The sequence below is a fragment of the Sinocyclocheilus grahami genome, unplaced genomic scaffold, assembly GCF_001515645.1.
Source record: "Sinocyclocheilus grahami isolate Dianchi unplaced genomic scaffold, SAMN03320097.WGS_v1.1 scaffold133.1, whole genome shotgun sequence".
Classification (NCBI taxonomy): Eukaryota; Metazoa; Chordata; class Actinopteri; order Cypriniformes; family Cyprinidae; genus Sinocyclocheilus; species Sinocyclocheilus grahami.
In genome coordinates this window covers 362495-383270 of record NW_015505312.1, presented here as the reverse complement: position 1 = coordinate 383270, position 20776 = coordinate 362495, and the positions used below count along the sequence as shown (strand labels likewise).

The 20776-nt window shown below is 39.9% G+C and overlaps 2 protein-coding genes and 1 long non-coding RNA gene across 4 annotated transcripts in view; 1 reads left to right on the top strand and 2 right to left on the bottom strand.

The window, feature by feature from the left end:
• Positions 1-973: 973 nt before the first annotated feature.
• On the bottom strand, positions 974-15619 carry LOC107590794 (RUN domain-containing protein 3A-like). 2 transcript variants are annotated; one of them, XM_016279701.1, is made up of 11 exons: positions 15388-15619; positions 5128-5243; positions 4452-4585; positions 4190-4275; positions 4006-4095; positions 3767-3847; positions 3524-3689; positions 3140-3297; positions 2455-2574; positions 2266-2366; positions 974-1957 (listed from the first exon to the last, which is right to left on the bottom strand). In XM_016279701.1, the coding sequence occupies exons 1-11, from the start codon at positions 15597-15599 to the stop codon at positions 1815-1817; spliced, it is 1407 nt and encodes a 468-aa protein (XP_016135187.1). In that variant the 5' UTR covers positions 15600-15619; the 3' UTR covers positions 974-1814. The 2 variants fall into 2 exon arrangements, with proteins under 2 accessions (XP_016135187.1, XP_016135188.1); XM_016279702.1 differs by having other exon boundaries at positions 2266-2363.
• On the top strand, positions 8467-11905 carry LOC107590795 (uncharacterized). The gene is made up of 2 exons (XR_001609823.1): positions 8467-8735; positions 10135-11905. It is a non-coding gene; the product is annotated as an uncharacterized lncRNA (long non-coding RNA).
• Positions 15620-16684: 1065 nt separating the features above from the next.
• The window catches only part of tlcd3ba (TLC domain containing 3Ba), a 7956-nt gene continuing 3864 nt past the window's right edge, over positions 16685-20776 (bottom strand). Inside the window, exons 3-5 of the mRNA XM_016279700.1 lie at positions 19298-19393; positions 18808-18917; positions 16685-17203 (exon numbers count right to left, since the gene is read on the bottom strand). Of these exons, the coding sequence (XP_016135186.1) occupies positions 16963-17203; positions 18808-18917; positions 19298-19393 (447 nt within the window). The 3' untranslated portion in view covers positions 16685-16962. The remainder of the gene's footprint in view (positions 17204-18807; positions 18918-19297; positions 19394-20776) is intronic.

Sequence of the window (20776 nt, the reverse complement as noted above, 5' to 3'; positions counted from 1 at the left end):
TATGCTTTTTTGATGGCATATTTAAGGTGCCAAGCTTTGTTAAAGTGAATGTAAATATGATAGGAAATAAGTCGTCCACCAATATAGCTTTTCCCCCCTCAGTGGCTGATGGATAGATATAGGATTTATTTACCCATATGCTGACTCTCAAATACATTTGTACACTCCTAAACTTCCCTCCCCCTATCAGTATGTTTTTTTAATAGTTTAAGTTTTATATGTGTTCCCTCTTATCTTTGATATTGCTTGAGGAAAACTTTGAAACATGTATTCAGACAAACAGGTGGATGCTATTTCTGACCAAGCCTACTTCTGTGCCACCAAAATTACGAAATAGCCGTTAGGTGATACACAGTACTGTAGTGCATTCATTCAATGTATGCAGATATGTACCCATGCAAGTATATACTTGATACATATGCACAAGAAGGGTGGGTGTTGACCACAAAGGCCCAGATAACATATTTCTTTGAAGTCAATATGAGGTGTCTTTAGCAACTTGTTTTATTTCCATAATATTCTGAGTGAAATGGGATATTCAGTAAGAAAATGTAGTGCAGGAGTTAATTTTATCCATCAGAAACTGATTTCTTATGTTTATTGTGAGTAAAACAGAAAATGTCTAACACTGCTTGTACCAACATGGTATTTGTATTATCATATGCTTATATTGCTTCATTTGTTTCTTCACATCAGATAATTCATTACCCTTCCTTCTGTAGAAAACTGGCAAACTCTGTATGTAGCATAAGCCGATTCTAAGTAGATCTATCATGTGATTTCTCTGTTTGATAATTTCCTGCAAAGCAAAGCCATTACAGGCAATATCCACTAGATGTCCAGTTCTCCCAGGAAGTGCTGCTATTGTTATGACTCTGCTGTTTGCCCTGAAGCATCTGGGAAAAGAATGTGAGATGTATATGCTTTGAAATATTCATACAAACAAGTCTGAGTTGACATAACAAAATAATCATTTATTACAATTCAAAACTGCAGAGCAATGCCACCGCATAACAAAATATACAATTATGTAACTGAAGAAACACAAGAAATGAAGCAACACCAATAAGAGAAACATGACAAAAGGTTTGAATTTAGCTGACAACACTTGCAGTTACTTCCAGTCACATCATATAACTGTCAAAGGAGCAAGTACATCAAGTCAGCGGAGGCAATTACAGCCTGAATAAAGCGCATTTCACATGCAGATACAGGCAACAGCTTTCGTCCACTTCCTTCCCTTGTCTCTCACTTTCATTCCCTTGTATATTTTGCTAATAAGCATATGAATAAGGTAATACATCTAAATCAGAGATTTGGCTGTGGGTAACATGACCAGATGTGCCGCTCTGTATGTTCATGCTCATTTTAGATGAATAATGTATAATGTAACTGCCAAGTCGTGAGTTTTGTGTATCACTTTGATCTACTTGTGCCTTTGGTGCTGGGAATTCAAGGACTAACGGGTTCAGAGCTAACAGAGATAAGCTGCTGTGCCTTTGGGCTCTAATATCAGGCTCAGGGAATGACACTCAAACATGCTGATGAAGACTGTAATGAAGAGTGGAAGACAAGAGTGAATAACAAATTGGCAAGTAAAGATAGGAAAATAAGAGTGTGCTGGAGGGTTTGTCATTCATGGATTTTTAAGATCTCTTCACAAAAACCAAATTCAGATAAAACACCTTGTGTATTTAATACATTGTTTCAGCTCATTGGGATCTTTGAAGGATGTTGTAGGACAGTTGTGATGTTTCTTGGAGGAAAGTACAGCTGAGACCGACAGTGTCTAGTTGGTCGGAATTTGGCGCCCCCTAGCTGGGAGACAGGGCAGGACTTGGCTCTGTGCTGATGTTGACCAAATACTCACTGGACTTGAGACTGGCCAGTGACTTACAGCTGGGTAGAGAAGCCAAAGAACCACATAGACCGAGCATAGAGGGAGTGTTGTCTTTAGCTGAAGAGAAGAGGAAGAGAAGAGAAGAGAAGAGAAGAGAAGAGAAGAGAAGAGAAGAGAAGAGAAGAGAAGAGAAGAGAAGAGAAGAGAAGAGAAGAGAAGAGAAGAGAAGAGAAGAGAAGAGAAGAGAAGAGAAGAGAAGAGAAGAGAAGAGAAGAGAAGAGAAGAGAAGAGAAGAGAAGAGAAGAGAAGAGAAGAGAAGAGAAGAGAAGAGAAGAGAAGAGAAGAGAAGAGAAGAAAAGAGAAGCATTAATTAGTAATCAGTATTCAGACATGACTGTATTGTGTGTTAATCTGTGTGTTTTTACCTGCTGACCAGGCTGTGTCTCCATTCTGATTGCCGTCTTCCTTCTGAGAGTCAGAGTTCAAACTCATATCAACGGAGAGGTCCAAACTGTGAAAACTTCTCCTAAATCCAAACACATCATTTCATGACTAGATTGACTAGACTGAGTGGTGCTTTCCTGTGGGTCTTCAAATTTAGAGTCAGTGCTTACCGACGGAACAGCTTTACATTTCCTTGGTTGTTGGCAGCTTGTGCAGTTGTCCATTGGTTAATGAGTGGAATAGACAGTCCTTTTACCAAATGAGAGGACTCACAAGGAATGATGCCAGTGCTGCACAACGTACCAAAATAAAACCATTAGAGGCTTCCTTAGTAAAAAAAAAAGTTATATATTTAAAATACATTTATTTAATCCTAAGTATAGTTCAAAACTATTAACACATTTACTCACATATCGCTCGAGACTTCCTGATATAAAAATTATAAATAAACTTTATTTGGAGTACTACTTGTGCAAAACGCACATTTCTTAATATTAAGCCTAAAATGTGTTTTAATGTCACTATTAATGAGGATTGTATGATCTTTGAGTAATATCGGTATTTAAATGCAAGATAAAGTGTTCCTGAAGTATACTTGCAATAGTTCCACTTTAGCACAATCAAATACCTCAGTATATCTTAAGTTGTTCCAATTTAGCAGACTTTAAGCATACTAGTTTAGTATACCAAAAGTACAATTTCAGGGTATTTTAAGCACATAAATATGTAAATGTATTAGTAGTATACTTAGCATGACATTAATGTATTTCAAATACATTTTAGTATATTCATTTTTCACTAGGATTCTAGTTGACACAAACGCAGAGGGTGTGATAGTGTGTGTGCAATGCATACAGTTGTGCTTGTAGCTCCAGTATAATGGCCTCCAGTTCTTTCTTCTCCTGTTGACTCTGGACCTGTAGTTCCTCTAGTTTAGCATCAAGCCGCTTGTTCTCCGTTTCTACATTTTTCAGCTGAGATTCCCTCAAGCGGACCAATTCCTCTAAATAACCCTAAAATTACAGGGATTTATGGATTAGTATTTGAATGCAGTATTTCTGCTTTAATCAGCTGCGTTTTAGAACATAGTAGCTGTTTTCTGTCTGATCCAAATTGGTCATTAGTTGCTAGAGCATCTTGGACCAACAAGAAACCAGCTACCAAGTTAAGATAGATTTGTCAGTAGTAAACATGGTCAACCAAATCACCCAGTGACTGGAAGTCTAAAGCTCCCAATACCTTTTGGGCATAGACGATCTTGAATCTTTGCTCCATCTTTCGGCATTTGTTGCTCCAGGTCTCTTCGTCTGTGACCAAAGGAATGTAAGGATGCTCAGCTACACTCTCATCACTGGCACTGCTGTCCACACTGCGGCGGTCTTCTTCATCACTCAGGTAGTCATAGCTGCAGAGGCAGAAATTATATTTAAAAGGCTACTATAAGGTTTAGGATTTGTGTTTGGTCAGCAAATGAAAACCTACCTCTGGGTGAACTTCAGGTAAGGTGTGTAGTCGATCACTGCAGGTGTCTTTCCATCCAAAACTTCTCCTTTTAGACAGAAACTAATGGCGGCAAAAAAAAAGACAAACAGTCAGTATCATATCTCACTATTCGTATTAGTGCCACTAGTGTCAAAGAAATGACACATTCCTGAAAAAAACACATTCACGCTTAAGTTAGTGTCATTTGTGAGTTGTGAGCATGAATGCAGTGTTTTTACCTGAAGTCAATAGCACTGAGTCCAATTAGCATCCCCGTCAGAACAGTAGCCTCCTCCCTTAGCATTATGGCACCATCATCATAAAATCTCCTGCAGTGCAAATATAGATTTACAAATCTATTTAATGACTTTGAAATTATAAAGACAGCTGTCAAACTCATTGCAAAGAGAGCAGAGTTATAACCTGGTTGTCCGAGTGTCTCTTAACGCAGTGGCTACATATTCAGACAAACGCTTCTCCATCAAAGCTACACGAATCCAGGCTCGTCCCTGTAGGACAACGAGAGAGTAAACAGTTGCAGATAAAGCTTTGCTAGTGAAGCAGGATGGAATAAATCAGCACACCAGCATCCCATGGTAGGGACCAGCATCCATAACAAAAAACAAGCTATGCTAATCATCTCAGGAGTGTAAAGATAGAGTGCTTGAAGATGAAAGTGTCTTGCCTTTGCTCGTGACGTGCTAATGTTCTCAATGCTCTCAATGCTACTGATGCAGTTGTTGTGGACTTTACTGCAGGCCAGACGGATATAGTCCCAGAAACTCCTTTGGCCATCTGAACCGAACCAACCACCTGGACCTGATAAAATAAAAATCACCACATATTATTAGCGAGTACCAACACACATTGGGAGTTAACTCCTTGCCATGGCGCTTTCACGCCACACATCATGATCTCACACAGTGAAAAATACATCGCGGAGCAAAAAGGAAACTGACAACACGCTGACAGACAAGACAGAGCAGGTTACTTTTGGTAGGAAACAAATTTTGCTTTTTTTAAGAAATTCAAACAATAAGTACCGTTTTGTGGCTCTTTAATGTGTCGTGACAGATCGTTGTAGCGCCTCAGTTCAAGCAGCGCACGTGAACTGATCACCTTTTCATATTTACTAGTTAAAACACACAATAAACATGAATGAACATCAGAAGGTATTTTATTTCTACTGCGGAAAGACGTCAATACACACCCCTTTTCAAGTTTAAGTCCACCGTAGTTAATCTATAATCTCCTGTTTGATTTGTTAGTCGGACAAAACGGTGGATTCTGCGTTAAGATTAGTCATATCGCCTGTCAATCAAGATCCCTGCTAAGGGTCAAAAAGTTGTTTAAACATATACCTTTGAAACGATGACTGAGGATGTGCTCCAAAATTGCTGCAAAGTTGATGAACTCCTCCGATGAGTCATCAATAGGCTCTGCAGTGTACTTTTCCAACAACGTCTTCACAGAGAACCTGAGAGAAAGAGAGAGGCAGAATATAGTAAGTTTAGTTATCTAGATATGCTACATAACATATTTGATTTGGAAAGTCCAAATTCATCAGAAAAACTAAACCACGCAGTGAAATACCACACTTCGCTAACAGTATGGTTTGCATCTTACAGACAGACACAAATGCTAGCATCGGTGCAGGCCCTGATCAATGCTGACATTCTGGCTGATGTAAAGACAGGCGTTTTCGGGAGCCGTGCCACAGCGGACTGCTGAGGTCAATCCCAATTGTCTTGTGTGCTAGACAATGCCCTTTTGATGCCATATTCACGTTACCACTCCTGCCATCACAATTGGAGTCCTTGTGCCCCTGCCAACAGCTCTATTCTACTTGTCGGCGTGGAGACCTTTGTCCTCGCCTGGGTTCCATTCCATCCTCTGCGCCTGTTGTTTTTTTTTTTTAAAGCAACAGTATAGTGAGTGAATCTCCCTCGTATCCTAACACACTCACGCTCACTTTCCCCACCCACCCACTTGCTGAATTGGTGGTGTGATCTATTTAGGGCTGTCCCGATACCGTGTACAGTTTTCTCCCAGAACAGTCAAACCTGCAAGGCGCTGGTATGCTAGGACTCTAGCCCACTCAAAGGGCAGAGAAAACAGAGAGAGAACTGAGAGTCTGAAGACCTGACGACCTACATGCCTTCATGGGGAACACCAGTATTACGGAAGGGAAGACTGCCCTGTCTGTGGGCGGCTCTTCAATAGCCCGGGGCAAGACTTCCATCACCATGGGCAAGTCCTCAATCACCCGTGGGGTCACCACTACCTCTATGGGCGACTCTACCATAACCAGAGGCAAGACCACCATCTCCCTGGGCAGAGCCAACTTCAGCCGAGGCAAAACTACAACCTCCTTCCGCAAGGCCCTCATGCCCAAGCGCCGGACCAAGTAGATGGAAAGGGGATCCACAAACGCTGAAACAATGACCAAGACTTCAAAAGCAAGAAAGAGCACTGAGAAGGACGAGACAACCGATATACAGCAAGAGGAAGACTCAAAAGCCAAGGCTTTTCTTTTACTGAGAAAGACCTGCTTTACAAGAGGGAAAATCAAACTCATGAAAAGCAAGAAGGCCATCTCATGGGGGAAGACGGTTCTTTCGAGGAGCAAGACCAAACTGAGGAAGGGAGAGACTGCGTTTGTGGTGGGTACAACTACAATCACTCACGGAGAGACTACTAGTTCTTTGAGCAAGGCCACTTTAAGTCAAGGGGAGAAGTCTGTCACTGTAGTTAAGACTTCCCTTAAAAGAGGCAAAGAGACGCAATGGAATCTCTACTGGGATTTTCATCTGTGACTTAAAGACACAAAAGTAACTGCAAACAGTATATGTACAGTATATGTGTCTGTGTGCCCACAAAGATTAACTTCGTAGCAGAGCGTTTAAGCAGGTTGGATGTCTTGTAAGATGCAAGTGTTTGCCAGCTTGCTCTAGAATCGCACATAAATGCATTCTAGATGCAACATGAAATGTAAGTGTATCTAAAATTGGCTTGGAACTGAGCATGACGTGTTTGTCACTGAAAGAGAATACAGATGATTTTAAATTAAAGATTTGTCTGAGAACATGAAGAGAACATGCATGCATGTGTGAGGGTGTGCACTGCCACAATTAGAATGACTGTTATTGTTGTTCACATGCAGAAGAGGGTCTAAGTTTAATAATGATCCAGAAGCCAGATCTGAGATTCTGTTTTGCAAGTGGAATTGTATCATTTGAGTGGACTAACCAAGTCATAGTAAAAGTTTTAACTTCAACCATAGCCTTACAATTAAAATGTGCATTGTTCATTCTTTGACTTCTTAATCTTACATTAAATGTAAAATCAACCAGTATAACAATTAATTTAATCAGAATTGTCAATAAATAGACCTTTGAAATGATTAAAACATTGTTTAATGTGTCTATCTTTAAAATATTTCAAAGGGTTTGTTTCACTATACCTTAAGCTGGGCACACACTGCTTGTCAAAATATACAATGTGATCCTAATCAGATCTTAGGTAAAAGGCACAGCGCACTATAATGTTTCTTTTATGTCAGACTGTGCAATCATAGCCAAGACTTTGTACCCAGTTGTCACATGGAGAGATAGTAGAAGTGGTCAGTGGTCAGTTTTAGATTTATTAACAAGAAGCCAAAATCTTACAGTGTGAACCTGGCTTTACCTAGTAGCTTGCACAATAAGCAAGCATCTCAAGAACTGGCTATATAGGAAATGTTTTCATTTTCACAACTGGACAGAACAGAACTGAACAAAACACTTCAACGATAACTTATTTGACTATACATTTTGGGGATCTGACATAACTTAAAACTCATGAAAGCAGACCACACCCTTGAGTCTCAACAATCTGTGTTGGGCAGTCAACACGATACCTTTCTCAGAAGCCATGTACAGTATAACATTGGATAGCGGTTCTAGGGAGGCACAATGCCACGGAACTGAGTGATGTCACCACCAGTTGTGTCGCTCAACAATGTGTTCTTCAGTGCCTTGCTTTAGGGACAGGACAATGCAGTCTACTGTCTGCTCTGCCCCCAGATAGAACTAAGGCCTCCTACGGCAGCCTCTGTCCATTCACGGCACACAGGGGAGGTATGTGGCCTTGCGGATCCCACGTTATACTGCTCAACAAGGGCTTTATGCTGCATGGGGGTTGCTCTCACCACGCTTAGCATTCTGGTCCCATCCCGACACTAGCTGTTTGGACTGTCACACCCAGCCAGACACTGTCTGTGTGCGTTGTGGGATGCGTTGCTGCCAGGGCACGCGATGAGCCATCATCACCTCATCCTGTAGAATCAGGAGAGCAGAAGCTTCCCAAGGGAGAGTTGAGAAAATTTAACCCTGAACGTGCTCCAGGTCAGGTCATCTAGGCTGGCTGCTGGAGGAGACCTCCTGGAGCTTCTCCGCCACCACCTTCGGTTCTGCCATGGGTAACACCAGTTTCACAGAGGGCAAGACGGCCCTCAGCCTGGGGAGCACATCGATCAAGAGAGACAAGACCAAGATCATGATGGGAAACTCTTCTATCTCCCGCGGGAAGAGCACAACATCCCTGGGCTCTTCCACCATGACCAGTGGCAAGACAAAGATCTCCATGGGTGGTGCCTCCTTCAGCCGAGGCACCAAATCTACATCCTTCCGAAAGGCTTTTATGCCCAAGAGGAAGACTCTTTAATGGGGAGTAAGGCCAAATCTTTGGGGAAGGTCCAGGGTGCTGGGAGTGGGATGGGGGACAGATAAACCAAGCTGGGAACAAATAAAATATAGGCATATATCACCAAAAGCTGAGGAAACATCATCATCATCAGAGCGTACCTTCTGTGGAGATATGTTATTGCATCTTGAATAATTTTTGCCATTCAAAACAAAAACTTTACCTTTTGGACTAAGTCTCTTTTTTGTTTACCTAAGATTTCTCTTGGAATACATCCTGGATACAGGTTAGTAATTAATGAATCCAACTCCAAAGGATGATGGTTATGCCATGGACTTTTATTTGTAGCAATAATAAAATTACTTATGTGTAACCTAACAATTTAAATGGTGCTAATTAACATATTTCATTGTTACATCGATATTCCAAGGTTCTACAAGGATCACTGATCTTGCTAGCTTGGATTTCAGTTTAGTCACCTGTAGTTGTTTGATTGTGGCTGTTTCATTGCTTCGTCATTTGACTAGAGCAAAATTTGTGCAACTGTAATGACAACCCAGTTAGATTCGGATACTTTAAACAACAAACATTCTTGAGTTTTGATTTTCTCTTTGGCTCTATGAATAAACAAAGTGGTGTTTTCCACAAGGGTAGGGCAATCCCATGCCCCGAGAACAATGCTAATTATTGCAGGAAGGATAACTCCCAACACCAGCCAACCAAATACCTTGATTGGACACAATGCCTGGCCACAAGGGCAGTGAAAAACACAAGGATATGACAAAGTTTGACAACTCTACAATGCGTAAATGTAAATATTAAGATGTGCAAGTCTCTGAGGGTCAGCAGGGTGAGGGCTAAAATGCTCATAGAGGAATGTGGCAGCAAGACTGTCTTGGTACGATTTGACACTGAAAAACAAACGTGCAGCCACTTAACAAATGGCTTTTGTGTCCTTGGTCTCGCCCACTTGGTAACAGGCCAAAAAGCCAGACCCTTCCATGAAATATTACTTCATAGCACTTGTTCTTAAGATTTTGTTAAGTTTTTTCAAGGCACCTTTGACTAGACACTAAGAATAACCTCCCAGTTCTAGATTGTCCTCAGCTTTTAAAGCCTACAGATTACTGGTTATAACTCCAGATTGTTTTTGTACCTCCTCCTTTCTGGTTATGGTTCTCTCTCCTATACCCTTTCCATCAATCATCCCTATTTCCCTGTTCTGGCCCTCCTCTCCCAAGCCTGACCAATGATCCTTTCACTACATCTCCCTCCCACTCTCTGTTTTGAACTTTTTAATATACTTCTTTCACCCCCTTCTATCACCCATCCTGTAGGCAGTGCCAGCATTGTCTGCTAATTCTGGATAAGCTTTCCCACCCTTTCCATCCAATAATTGCTCAGTAAAAGTCCCCCCAGAGAGACTGGAGATTGAAAATACTTTTAAAAAGACACATCTTACAGACAACAATATACATTTCTTACTATAACTGGAGGATAATTCAGTGGGTTAGGTATGTGCTGAGAAGCTAAGTAAGTGAAAATTATTGTTTGTGTATTTGAGCATTCAGCCTCGTTGCTCTGAGTTAGAAGTTAAAGTTGATCATGGAAGAACCAGTCAGAGGTCGCTGAGCTGATGCTATGACATGTTTGATCAAATAAATATGATTTTGACATGTTCCTAGGAAACCAGATGGTCAGAGAACTAGATCTTAAGGATGGAGATGAAAATATGGTAATTGACACCCAATTCCAAACCTTTTAAAAATGTCTGTATAACACTGATCCCCAGCACCTTTAAGAGAAATAGAGAAAAGCTCATTTAAGATAGAACACATTATCAAGACAATGTCCTTTTGAAAAAATGTACCATAAGACATCATCTACAGTGACTTCTGTACATCATTTCAGATGAAAAGTCATACACAAAACTAAAGCTGTTGATTGTACTATTCAAAGACTGACACTGAATTCAAATGCTCATCCTTGCAGAGTTCTTGAATCATCGGAGTCCACACCTTTACATTACTAGCTTCAGCTGTCTGGAAAACTTTCTCAAGGAGATGAGCAAAACTGGCCATTACATTATATTGGAAAGTCAAGACATGGGGACATCAACAAGAGCCTTTCTTTTACCGCTGGAACACTTACCTCTCGACTTTGACCTGGGAGGCAGTCATCATGCCCTATTATACACTGCATCATGTTTTAAACTTGCCCTTTATCAATGATGATGTTACCGCCATTCACTGTTACAGATCTCATGGTTCAAAGTACTGAGCTCTTGCCTTGTTACATGGAAACAATGTTTGGAATACTCTTTTATCCAAAACAACTTACAGTGCATTCGAGGTATCCCATTAGTAAAAACCAACCGACAAACACGTAAACGTATTTTGAGTGCCCTTACATCGAAACCTTTATTCATCCCCTCTGAAACTGACATTTATTTAGTCTGAGTGTAAAAACTGAAAAAGTAGAAAACTGAAACTGTGTAAACTGTGTGACTGTCTATAGTTATAGCATGTCAGAGATCCAGACTGTGTGTGTAACCACTGAAAAAAGCAGCAGAAATGCAACATCACTAATGTTTCGATCTTAGCGCAGAACAAACTCAGCTTTGAGATAAGTGAGTAGGTTATGGGGAGTGAAAAATAACCATGTTTCTGTTGGTCAGAACCCTTCTCCACAATGTCAACAGCTCTCAGTTTCAACAAAGATGCTTTAGAGAACTATATTGGTTAGATTTGCTCCTGATTTCCAGTTTAGATCATCTAACATGAAGACTACACTGCCCAATGTAATTTAGGGGCCAAATTCAAACATGTCCCTGACCATTTCAACCTGGTTTAAAGGTCGTTGAAGACTGAACACCAACTTTCATTAATGGGCATCTCACTGTGGACTGAGAGACTTGACAATGGGAGTGAGGGTTTGATGATTGAGAGTGAAGGAAATGAACGTAATGGTCTCCTGATCTCAATGTACCAGAGAAATACAGACACATGAGAGAAGCACGTGAGGTTTTAGCTATGCATCTCTCAGAGCACCAAGTAATTTGAGCTAATCACGATCCAACTAAGCAGTGTTCGAGATTTCTTTGCTAGCAGCCATTAATGAAGATTGAAAAATCTTTTTTTTTTCGTCAAGTCCTTCGTCCTGTGTAACTTGTCATTTAATGTTTCAAACAGATCTGGCATGGCCATACAAGAGATGTGGGAAGAGGAGAAAGGCCTCTGTCCTTTTCAACAAAAGCGTCTTTGTGTTTATAATAATCTGTGAGGTCTGAAGTCCATTTTTGTCATTCTTTCTTGTTCATTTTTCCACACTGCATTAGCATAGCATGTGTTTCATGTGTTTAACAATTCCTACATTATGCCATCCAGATGGTAGAACCTTGGAACGTTTGGTTCTAACCACGGTGCTGTATACTTAATAAATATGTGCTGACATTAATGAAGATCTATGTTCATGTTGTTCTCCATATATAATCCCCCAATTTTTTTTTTGTTGGGAGAATTAATATTAACCCTTATAGAACCCATATTCTTATATACTACAGGCAAAGAGATGGGGATGATGATGTCACAACAGCTCGCCAGATCACAATCATCTCTTTGACTGCATTTCTATTATGACAACACAATGGTGCTGGTTTCCCAACAGGAGTGACAGTGTTCTGTGTCCATTCAGCAACTGTACATGGTCTATGCCTGGGGCGCCCCCAAGCATGAATTATTCAACACCCACTTAATGTGCTGTACCAACCGATTGGTAAAGTGCAGCTCTAGTGCAGTCCCACACAGCCCTGCAGAACTGAATGCAGTGATGGAATTCGGTGTGTGCCTCATACGCTTCAGCCATGACTCACCTACGCACATTACACAGTGTGCTGGGACAAAATGTGCATGTAGCATTGCAAGCGTACAACAAGTGGCATTGGACTGAGACGGAGTCAAGGTCCTTACGATGTGGATCTCCTGATAAGGGCTAGAAAACATACACTCTTAAAAATAAAGGCTCCAAAAGGGTGTTTTTGCAGTGATGCCATAGAAGAACCATTTTTGGTTCCCCAAAGAAGCTTTCTGTGAACAGTTCCTAAAAGAACCATTTTAAAGAACATTTGTGACCTTGGACCACAAAACCAGTCATAAGATTAATGCATCATCTGAAAGCTGAACAAATTAGCTTTCCATTGATGTACGGTTTGTTAGGATATGACAATATTCAAATATATACAACAATTTGAAAATCAGGAATCTGAGGGTGCAAAAAAAATCTAAATATTGAGAAAAGTTGTCCAAATGAAGTCCTTAGCAATGCATACTACTAATCAAAAATTAAGTTGATATATTTACAGTATATAGGAAATATCTTCATGGAACATGATCTTTACTTAATATCCTAATGATTTTTGGCATAAAAGAAAAATAAATAATTGTGACACACACAATGTATTGTTGGCTATTGCTACAAATATACCCGTGCTGCTTGTGACAGATTTTGGGCTCCAGGGTCACATTTTAAAAATATAAAGAACCTTTTACTATAAAGAACCTTTTCTGCATTTGAAAGGTTCTATGGACATTAAAGGGGTCATATGATGCGATTTCTCTTTGGAGTGTTACAAGCTCTTGGTGCATAAAGAAGATCTGTAAAGTTGCAAAGACTAAAGTCTCAAATCCAAAGAGATATTCTTTATAAAAGTTAAGAGTCAACCACGCCTACCTAAAACGGCTCGTTCTAACACGCCCCACATATCTACGTCACAATGTGGGAAGATTTGCATAACGCCGCCCAAATGTTCACGCAAAGAAAGAAGGCGTAACTTTTATTCTCGCTGTAGTATTGTTGCCGCCGCCATGTTGTGAAGAGCTGTGTGTTTCATTGTGAAAGCGAAACTACTTTGTTTGGCCTTCCGAAAGAGGACGATATCCGCTTCGTCATGCCTGGAGCTGATCTGTGCTGGTCGCTGAGGGAATACATCAACTTCGTGCTGTCAATCGCCGGATCGGCTTTCACCGTGGACGAAGCGGAGTCCAGCCCGGGGTCGTCACATGTGGTTGCCGCTCCTTCGTCGAATCCACCGGCCGCGCCATTCTCAAGCTCGCCGCCTCTGCTCACTCTAGCCCGGCCTCAGCTTACGCTAGACCGCCGTGTGTTTCGTTGTGAAAGCGAAACTACTTTGTTTGGCCTTCCAAAAGAGGACACGACTACAAATCAGTGGTTAAGTTGTATTTACAACACTGTTCCAGAACAGTTCAACCCAAATATTAATTTGTGTGCAGCACATTTTATGGAGGACTGTTTACTGATCCTGGTAGAATAGACTACAATGCCGGCAGTTCTGACTCACAGTCTGTAAGTATTTTTTCATTTAAAGGATTTGCCACTGATGATTCAAACGCGAGTTTTGAGCAGTGTAGAGTAGCGTTTGTTGTTTGTCATTTCTCCGATCACAAATGCAGACATGGTTTTATGTTTAATGTTGTTGCGTTGCGTTGCATCGCACCGCGTAAAAAGACAGTATAAGTCATTATAATCAGTAATTATGTCCCCACTGGATGCAACAAATGCCTCATTTATAATGGGTTTTCATGTTTTTTGTTTCGTCGCTCCGGCCGGACACGGTATCAACAGTATGGTGAGGGGCGTAACATTTCCGTCACACGCTTGAGGTATTCGGCCAATCACAACGCATTGGATAGCTGGCCAATCACAGCACACCTCACTTTTCAGACCGATGAGCTTTGTAAAAATCGACACATTTCAGAAAGGCGGGGCATAGAGGAGAAACAATGTACAGTATGTGGAAAATAATGTTTTTTTTTACTTTAAACCGCATAAACATTTCACTACACCAAATACACAAAATAATGTTCTTTTCAGCAACATCCTATGACCCCTTTAAAGGTTCTTCATGGAACCACTGATGCCAATAAAAAAAACTTTATTTTTAAGCCGTGTAACGGCTTTCAATTTCTGAATTGATGAAGCATCTGTAAACTAGTAAGACTGTAAACTACGAATTACTGCGGTTCAGATGAGATCTATTTAGTAAACTGACTTATCCACTGGCATGCTGAACGAATGATGCAAATGAAGCAAAGTTGACAATAAATTCATTCTAGTGTGATTTGATGATCAATAAAACAATACAGAGGAAAATGAAGGCATACACAGTTTGTTTAAAACACAATCAGATTTGCATTTGACATTTGAGTTATTATTTACAGTAAATGCAAGAGAAAATCAACATATCTACTTGTTTATTGGTTAACATCCAATAGCCTGTATGGACTAAGTGACATCAGGGGAAAAAACAAGTTATTTAAGATGAAGAGATAACATTCCATGCAATGATGATGAATTATGCGCAAAAGAACAGGACCGTGCATTAGGAAAGAAAATAGGGTAACATTTTGATTTTTATATTGACCTTAACAGATACATAGAGTACACATTTGTGCTAATTTTTGTTCCTGTTTATTAGTGTTGTCTTCATTTGAGAAAAAATATTTTACCAAACCCATATTTTTATAAATATATATATATATATATAAATAAAAATCACATTCACATTTTTGTGAAAGGCTTTGTGAGGGAGAAGGTCATGTTGTGGTTTTAGCTTATCTAGTGCACAGCATGAACATGGTCGGATGGATGTAATGACGTTATGGACGCTGGTATGAAATAAGGGACCGGCGTCCTTAAAGGCCTCATCTCCAATGCTTTTAAGCAACAAAAACAAGTAAATAAAAAAGATGCTATATCCTATGACCTATGTTCTAGTTAATAAAATATATAACAAAAAAATACACTTAGAAATATACCTGAAGACAGTTTTAATTACCTAAGCATTGGTATATGACAAGCTAGTTGAAGACACGCTTCGTGTCATGGAAAGCTGTTCGCTGTGTGTCACGCAATAAAACTACCTGCAGACGGTGATGAGATTCTTGCGTTCCACGCCGCTGTTTCTAGAAGAGGATTTTTTCGACGTTAGCCCCATAGCCATTGCGGTCTGGAAACAGCCTGACTTCATTCGGCGGAGGCTGCATCGAGCCTCTAGTTTCCCGGAGCGGCTCAGACCCCTCCCTCCTTCCGCCGCGCTGCGTGTCCACTCCGGCGGAGGAGCAGAGAAAGACATCCTCTGAATGCTCTCTCAGACTTCAGAAGTGTAATATAATCCGCAAGCATTCAGAGAAGATCGGAACGCGCGCACACACGCATATGGTTTTAAATGGCTAATGAGAATAATACTAAAATAATAACAACAACATGCCCAACGGTCATGAATAGGTAGATGTGGAGAACTGCCTAGTGGTTATTTTAATGATTTAAGGAGATAAAACAATTAGAAAACGTTGTGCAATGGTTAAAAGTAATTATAAATAAATCATGTTAATACAAATTAGTATAAGGTAAATGCGCATCAGGTAAACCTTTATTTAATTTCTCCGTTTGTCAAAACTAAAGCCTGTAACTAAACACTGTACCAACCAGTTTGCCATAGTTAAACACAACATAACTATAGTCACACTCGACAGAAAAAGTACGAAACATATGGCAAGACAGAAAGTGTTTTTTTATTTGCAAGTAGGTGGGTTATCTTAGAATGAAAACTGTGGCCACCAAGCTAGGTCTCCTCTAAAATGTTGAGGGTAAAGCACCTGAAATATCAACGTAAGCAAATATCCACGTAATAATAATTTCTAATCAAGTCAGCAGTTTTGTGTAAAATAATGCGCCACGGGCGTTAAGAGGATTCAGCCTCCAAGATATCAACGAGCTGGTCTCGATTTGATTGCATGAGATTATAAAGCAAGTGTACACATTGACCACCAGTGGGCGCCAACAGATGCTCCTTCACGACCTCAGGTTCAGCCTGAAGCACAGCGTGTTGTAAATGAATCATAAATCTACATTTGGTTTTATCAGTCGAACAATGGAAGTGCACGACAATGTAAAAGCGTTTCATTTACCGGCAACTCATGGGCTGATGTATGAACACAGCATTTAGGTTTGAGATGGTTAATTTAAATGATACTTAGATTAGATATTTTTTATAACTACAGACCATGAGACAGCAATAAAAAAAATAGCTAACCCGTTTTAATTTCAGAACACGTGACCATTCAGGTTTCTGATTTGACTTTTTAATTTTTTTTAAAAAATACCACTAACAAAACTTTCAAAGTAAAGCAAATGTAGCGTAACCATTTAGAGGCAAAGCAGCAGATGACATTTTCCCGACCTACTGCTCCAACATAGAGAATGTGCATGTTAGGGGGAAAACAATCTGTTTGGTTTGGTCTGCAGTCTTATTTTTCTTCTCAATGAGAGGATGATGGTGAATAGCGAGGGTACAGACCTTCAGTTTCTTTGTTTGCTATCCCACGCCACTGGGTCTAAGGTAGAACCAGCCATTGTAATAAGTCAGTCTGCCTTCGGTTTCCTGTTTGGTCTAAACCTAGCAACCTTGTACCTACATCTCTATCTCTATTCCTCTCTCAGTGCGAGTCGGTCTCTCTAGGGCTGTATCCGTTGGCAGGGGGCAGGAGTGAGGTTTTCGGTTCAGAGTCTGTGCCGCTAGGAGCAGCTTTGTGCCGTGAGGCTCTGGTGAAGAGACGGAAGGCGCCCCTGCAGATGAGGGAAAACCAGTAGACTTGTGGGGCCATGAGCAAAGCTGCACCTGCGTTAAACTGCCAGGGCACAGACAGCGGCACCATGTAAAAGGGGATGGAGGCATACCTGTGATATGAGCACAAACAAATATTTGCATATAGTCAGTGTATAGAGAAGAAGTAATTATCAGTATTTTTTATAATCAAAGTCCCTTTCAAGAAAAGTCAGATCACTCAGGGCCATATTTGCAATGCCTATCTACTTGAATGGGGAAATGCAGAAAAAAACAATGCACGTTTCAGGTTGGTCCACCCAATTGCACACGTGCAGTCCCAAGTGTGAGTCTCAGGAAAATGTTTTTATGGAAACCGCAGTATCGACCAATGGCTGCAGTAATGCAAAGTCTTTACCGATTGGCACATGGCTCTTTCATTTAGGATGCGGGATTCCTTTCACACCAAGGATGATCATTAAAATGATAACGATTACTATAAATTAGGGATGCACGATATTGGATTTTTACCGATATCTTGGCCGATACCGATATATTTCCTTTTTGGAAACAAGTCTCTCCTGTGCAAAGATTATAAACAAATTATTTTTATGTTGCTTTTTTATTTGTAGATTTAACATTTGTAGATGGCCTAAAGCAAAAGATTACCTTGTATTTAAGTTTTCATAATTCATTAAAAAATTTATTTTACACAAAATTATTTAGAAGTGTCATGTTTGTGATTTTTAATCATGTAAGCTATAGCTTCTGACCACAAAACAGATTTGTGATTTTATGACATCAGTTATTGCTTTATTTATTTATAAACACAACTATCCTAATGTTTTTTGTGTATTTTTATTACAAGTAGGACTACAGCGCCCCTAAATAAATTTTAAAAAGCCTTACTGGACGGGTATTAGAACCCGGGGAGGCTGTTGTTGCTGTTGCACGCGCTAGTGACTGTTGACTATCGCACACCGGATGCTTTATTCTGTATGTGCATTCTCAAATTAAATGGGTGATTAAAAATTGAGGCAAAATTTTGCTTCAAGAATGGCCACACTGCTGACATAATCATATCGCTAGCAGCACACCCTGAGCACAAGTGAGTTTATTAATCTTATTGGCAAGGCATATCGGCTAATTTTTCTTATTGGTCCGATGCCGATTTGTATATTTTATTTTATACAAAACAAATATGTTTTATTTTATTTTATTTATATGTTGGGCCTTTATCAGCCGATTCCGTTAACGTTTCGATATTATCGTCCATCCCTACTATATTAGTTTGCCAGTAAAGATCACAATCAGAAAATGTAATTAGGAGCACAAGTGTTAAGACTAAGGATGCTCAAATTTCCAATCTTATGAATAATACATCAGGGCTGCAATTTAAGAACATTAGAATTAGAACAAATTAGAACATGCCATCCAGACTGATGAGGGTTGTCCTGGTATTACGATCGATGACGCTCGACAGCTCATGGTCTTTGGTGGTTATTGCAATCGTTTAGGATGAATGTGTAAATGTCTCATGTTCAAATCAAATCCTGGGTTGAGACTGAGTGAGAAATATGTTTTTCTGAAAACCTCAAGATTTAAGAATCCGTGTTAATATCAGAGGCAGTGTGACTCAGTGGAGAAAGAGAAGATAAAAGAAAGAAGGAATAGATGAGCAATAGAAATAAGAGATTTAAAGTCTGAATGAGTAAGAGTGTTAAACAGTGATCTTTACCTGCCGTAGGCGTAGTAGAGGTAGGGGAAGAGAAGAACTCTGCAGATGAAGAAAGTGACCAGCATAAGAGCTCCATTGACTTTATGTAGGAGAGTGTGCTGTTGCTTGTACTGAGGCAAAGAAACAAACAAAGGAGAGAGCAAGAAGCAGAGAAAGAGAGAGCGTTTAACAGACAGAAAAATATTAATAGGCAGAGCAATGAACCCTGAAAACCATGATTCAATATTCCCCACTACACATTCAACACTGAAGCAGTGAAGGAGATGTGTACGAGAGAGTTGTTACAGTAAAAAGGTCTGTGAAAGATCATTGTCAATCACCAGATGTTTTAAGATTAGTAAATCTAGTAAAAATTACCCATTCCCAGAAAAGAAAGAATAGTGCAAAAATCTGTTTACCTAGGTTGTTAAACAGAAAGATACAGTCACTAAACAAAAGGAAGACAAAGGGATACAGAAAGACAGGGTGAATGTGTGTTTGTGTTTAGTACCTGGATGAGTATTTTTCCAAGACAGACAGATGGGGTGCTGAGTTCTGCCAGGAACATCACACCCTGGAAATAATCCCCTTTTCCCTGTCTCCAGAACTAAGAAAAGAGAGGAAAATAAAAGAAATTAGGGAAGGGAAAGGAAAGAAAAGGAAGAGGAAAAGGACAGGAGGAGAAAAGAGATGGATGGGAAAGGGGAATTGGAAATAAATTAATTAAAAAGGGGAAAAAGAAAGCAAGAGAAGAGCATGGAAATTGAACAAAGGGAAATGAAAGGGAAGGAAGAGAAAAAGTAAGTAAAAAAGGAAAGGAGAATATGGAATAAATAAAAAGGAAAGGAAGAGGAAAGGGAAGGATGGGAAAAGAAAAAATGTAAATACAGGAATTAAAAAGTAAAGGGGAAGAGGAAATTGAAAGGAAGGGAATGCAAAGGGGAAGTGGAACAGAAAAGGGAATGGAAGGGAGAGGAAAAGGTAGGAAATGGAATTGAAAGAAAGAAGAGAAGAGGGGTGGAAGGAAAAAAGAAAAGAAAAGAAAAGAGAAGAGAAAAGAAGACATTTATACTTGTGTGTTGTGTCAGATGTAGGAAAGCTTAGTGTGGTTTTATCGAGGAAAGTGCTGTAGAGGTTCTCCTATCTTATCAGGCCAAAACACTCATTGCCATTTAAGTGCAGCTAATGCTAGGCTGCTGCACTGCTGCCGACAGCAACAGTCTCCATGGATACAGATGGAGAGTGATGGAGAGCATAATTACAGGGTGAAAGTACACAGGCCCATTCAGGACAAGTTTGATTCAGCCACACTTCAAGCCACCCACAGATCATGATCCCATCAAATCACTCTTAAACATGGAAAGTCATCAAGCCAAAGCCATGTTACTACACTCCAAACACATGGTCAGACTGGCTCTGATGGGCCTCCGTAATCATATTTCTAAAAAGTAGGGGTGCTCCGATCAGGATTTTTGAGGCCGATCACTGATCACAGAAAGCAGTATCTGCCGATACCGATCACCGATACCGATCTTTTTAAAGCCTTGTTTTTATCATTTCCATATCATTGGAATATACCAAATTATCATTCCACTCCAATCAGGATTTTCAGGGCCTGAATTTCATTTTTGAAAATGGGGGGAATTCCCCTCTTAGGTGACTCTTGCGAGAGGAGTCCACTACTGATCCATGGCTGTTTACCACAAACACAACATTTATCCATTAGTTTGATTTCAAATCCAAACATTGTCTCAGAAAATGCTTTTTCAGCATTGCAATTCTTTTTTTCTTTTTTTTTTTTCTTTTTTTTTACACAGTACAGTAATACAATCTTTCACAGACATGTTTAAACAATAAATATAAGCAACACATTATTCAATGCTTTTTACTTTTGCATTTACTTCTAGATTGATATATTAAGTTGCTCAAGCAAACTTGTGGCAAAACATTTAAACTACTTTTCTTACCTTATCACAAACTTACCATTGAC

What these genes read in the sequence shown, in the direction of transcription:
- LOC107590794 (XM_016279701.1), bottom strand. Translation starts at nt 15,599, where the DNA reads ATGTCTTTCTCTGCTCCTCCGCCGGAGTGGACACGCAGCGCGGCGGAA. An exon ending in AATCTCATCACCGTCTGCAG is followed by an intron (nt 5,244 to 15,387) that starts GTAGTTTTATTG and finishes TCTTTCTCTCAG; the next exon opens with GTTCTCTGTGAAGACGTTGT. An exon ending in AGATCGTCTATGCCCAAAAG is followed by an intron (nt 3,298 to 3,523) that starts GTATTGGGAGCT and finishes CTGTAATTTTAG; the next exon opens with GGTTATTTAGAGGAATTGGT.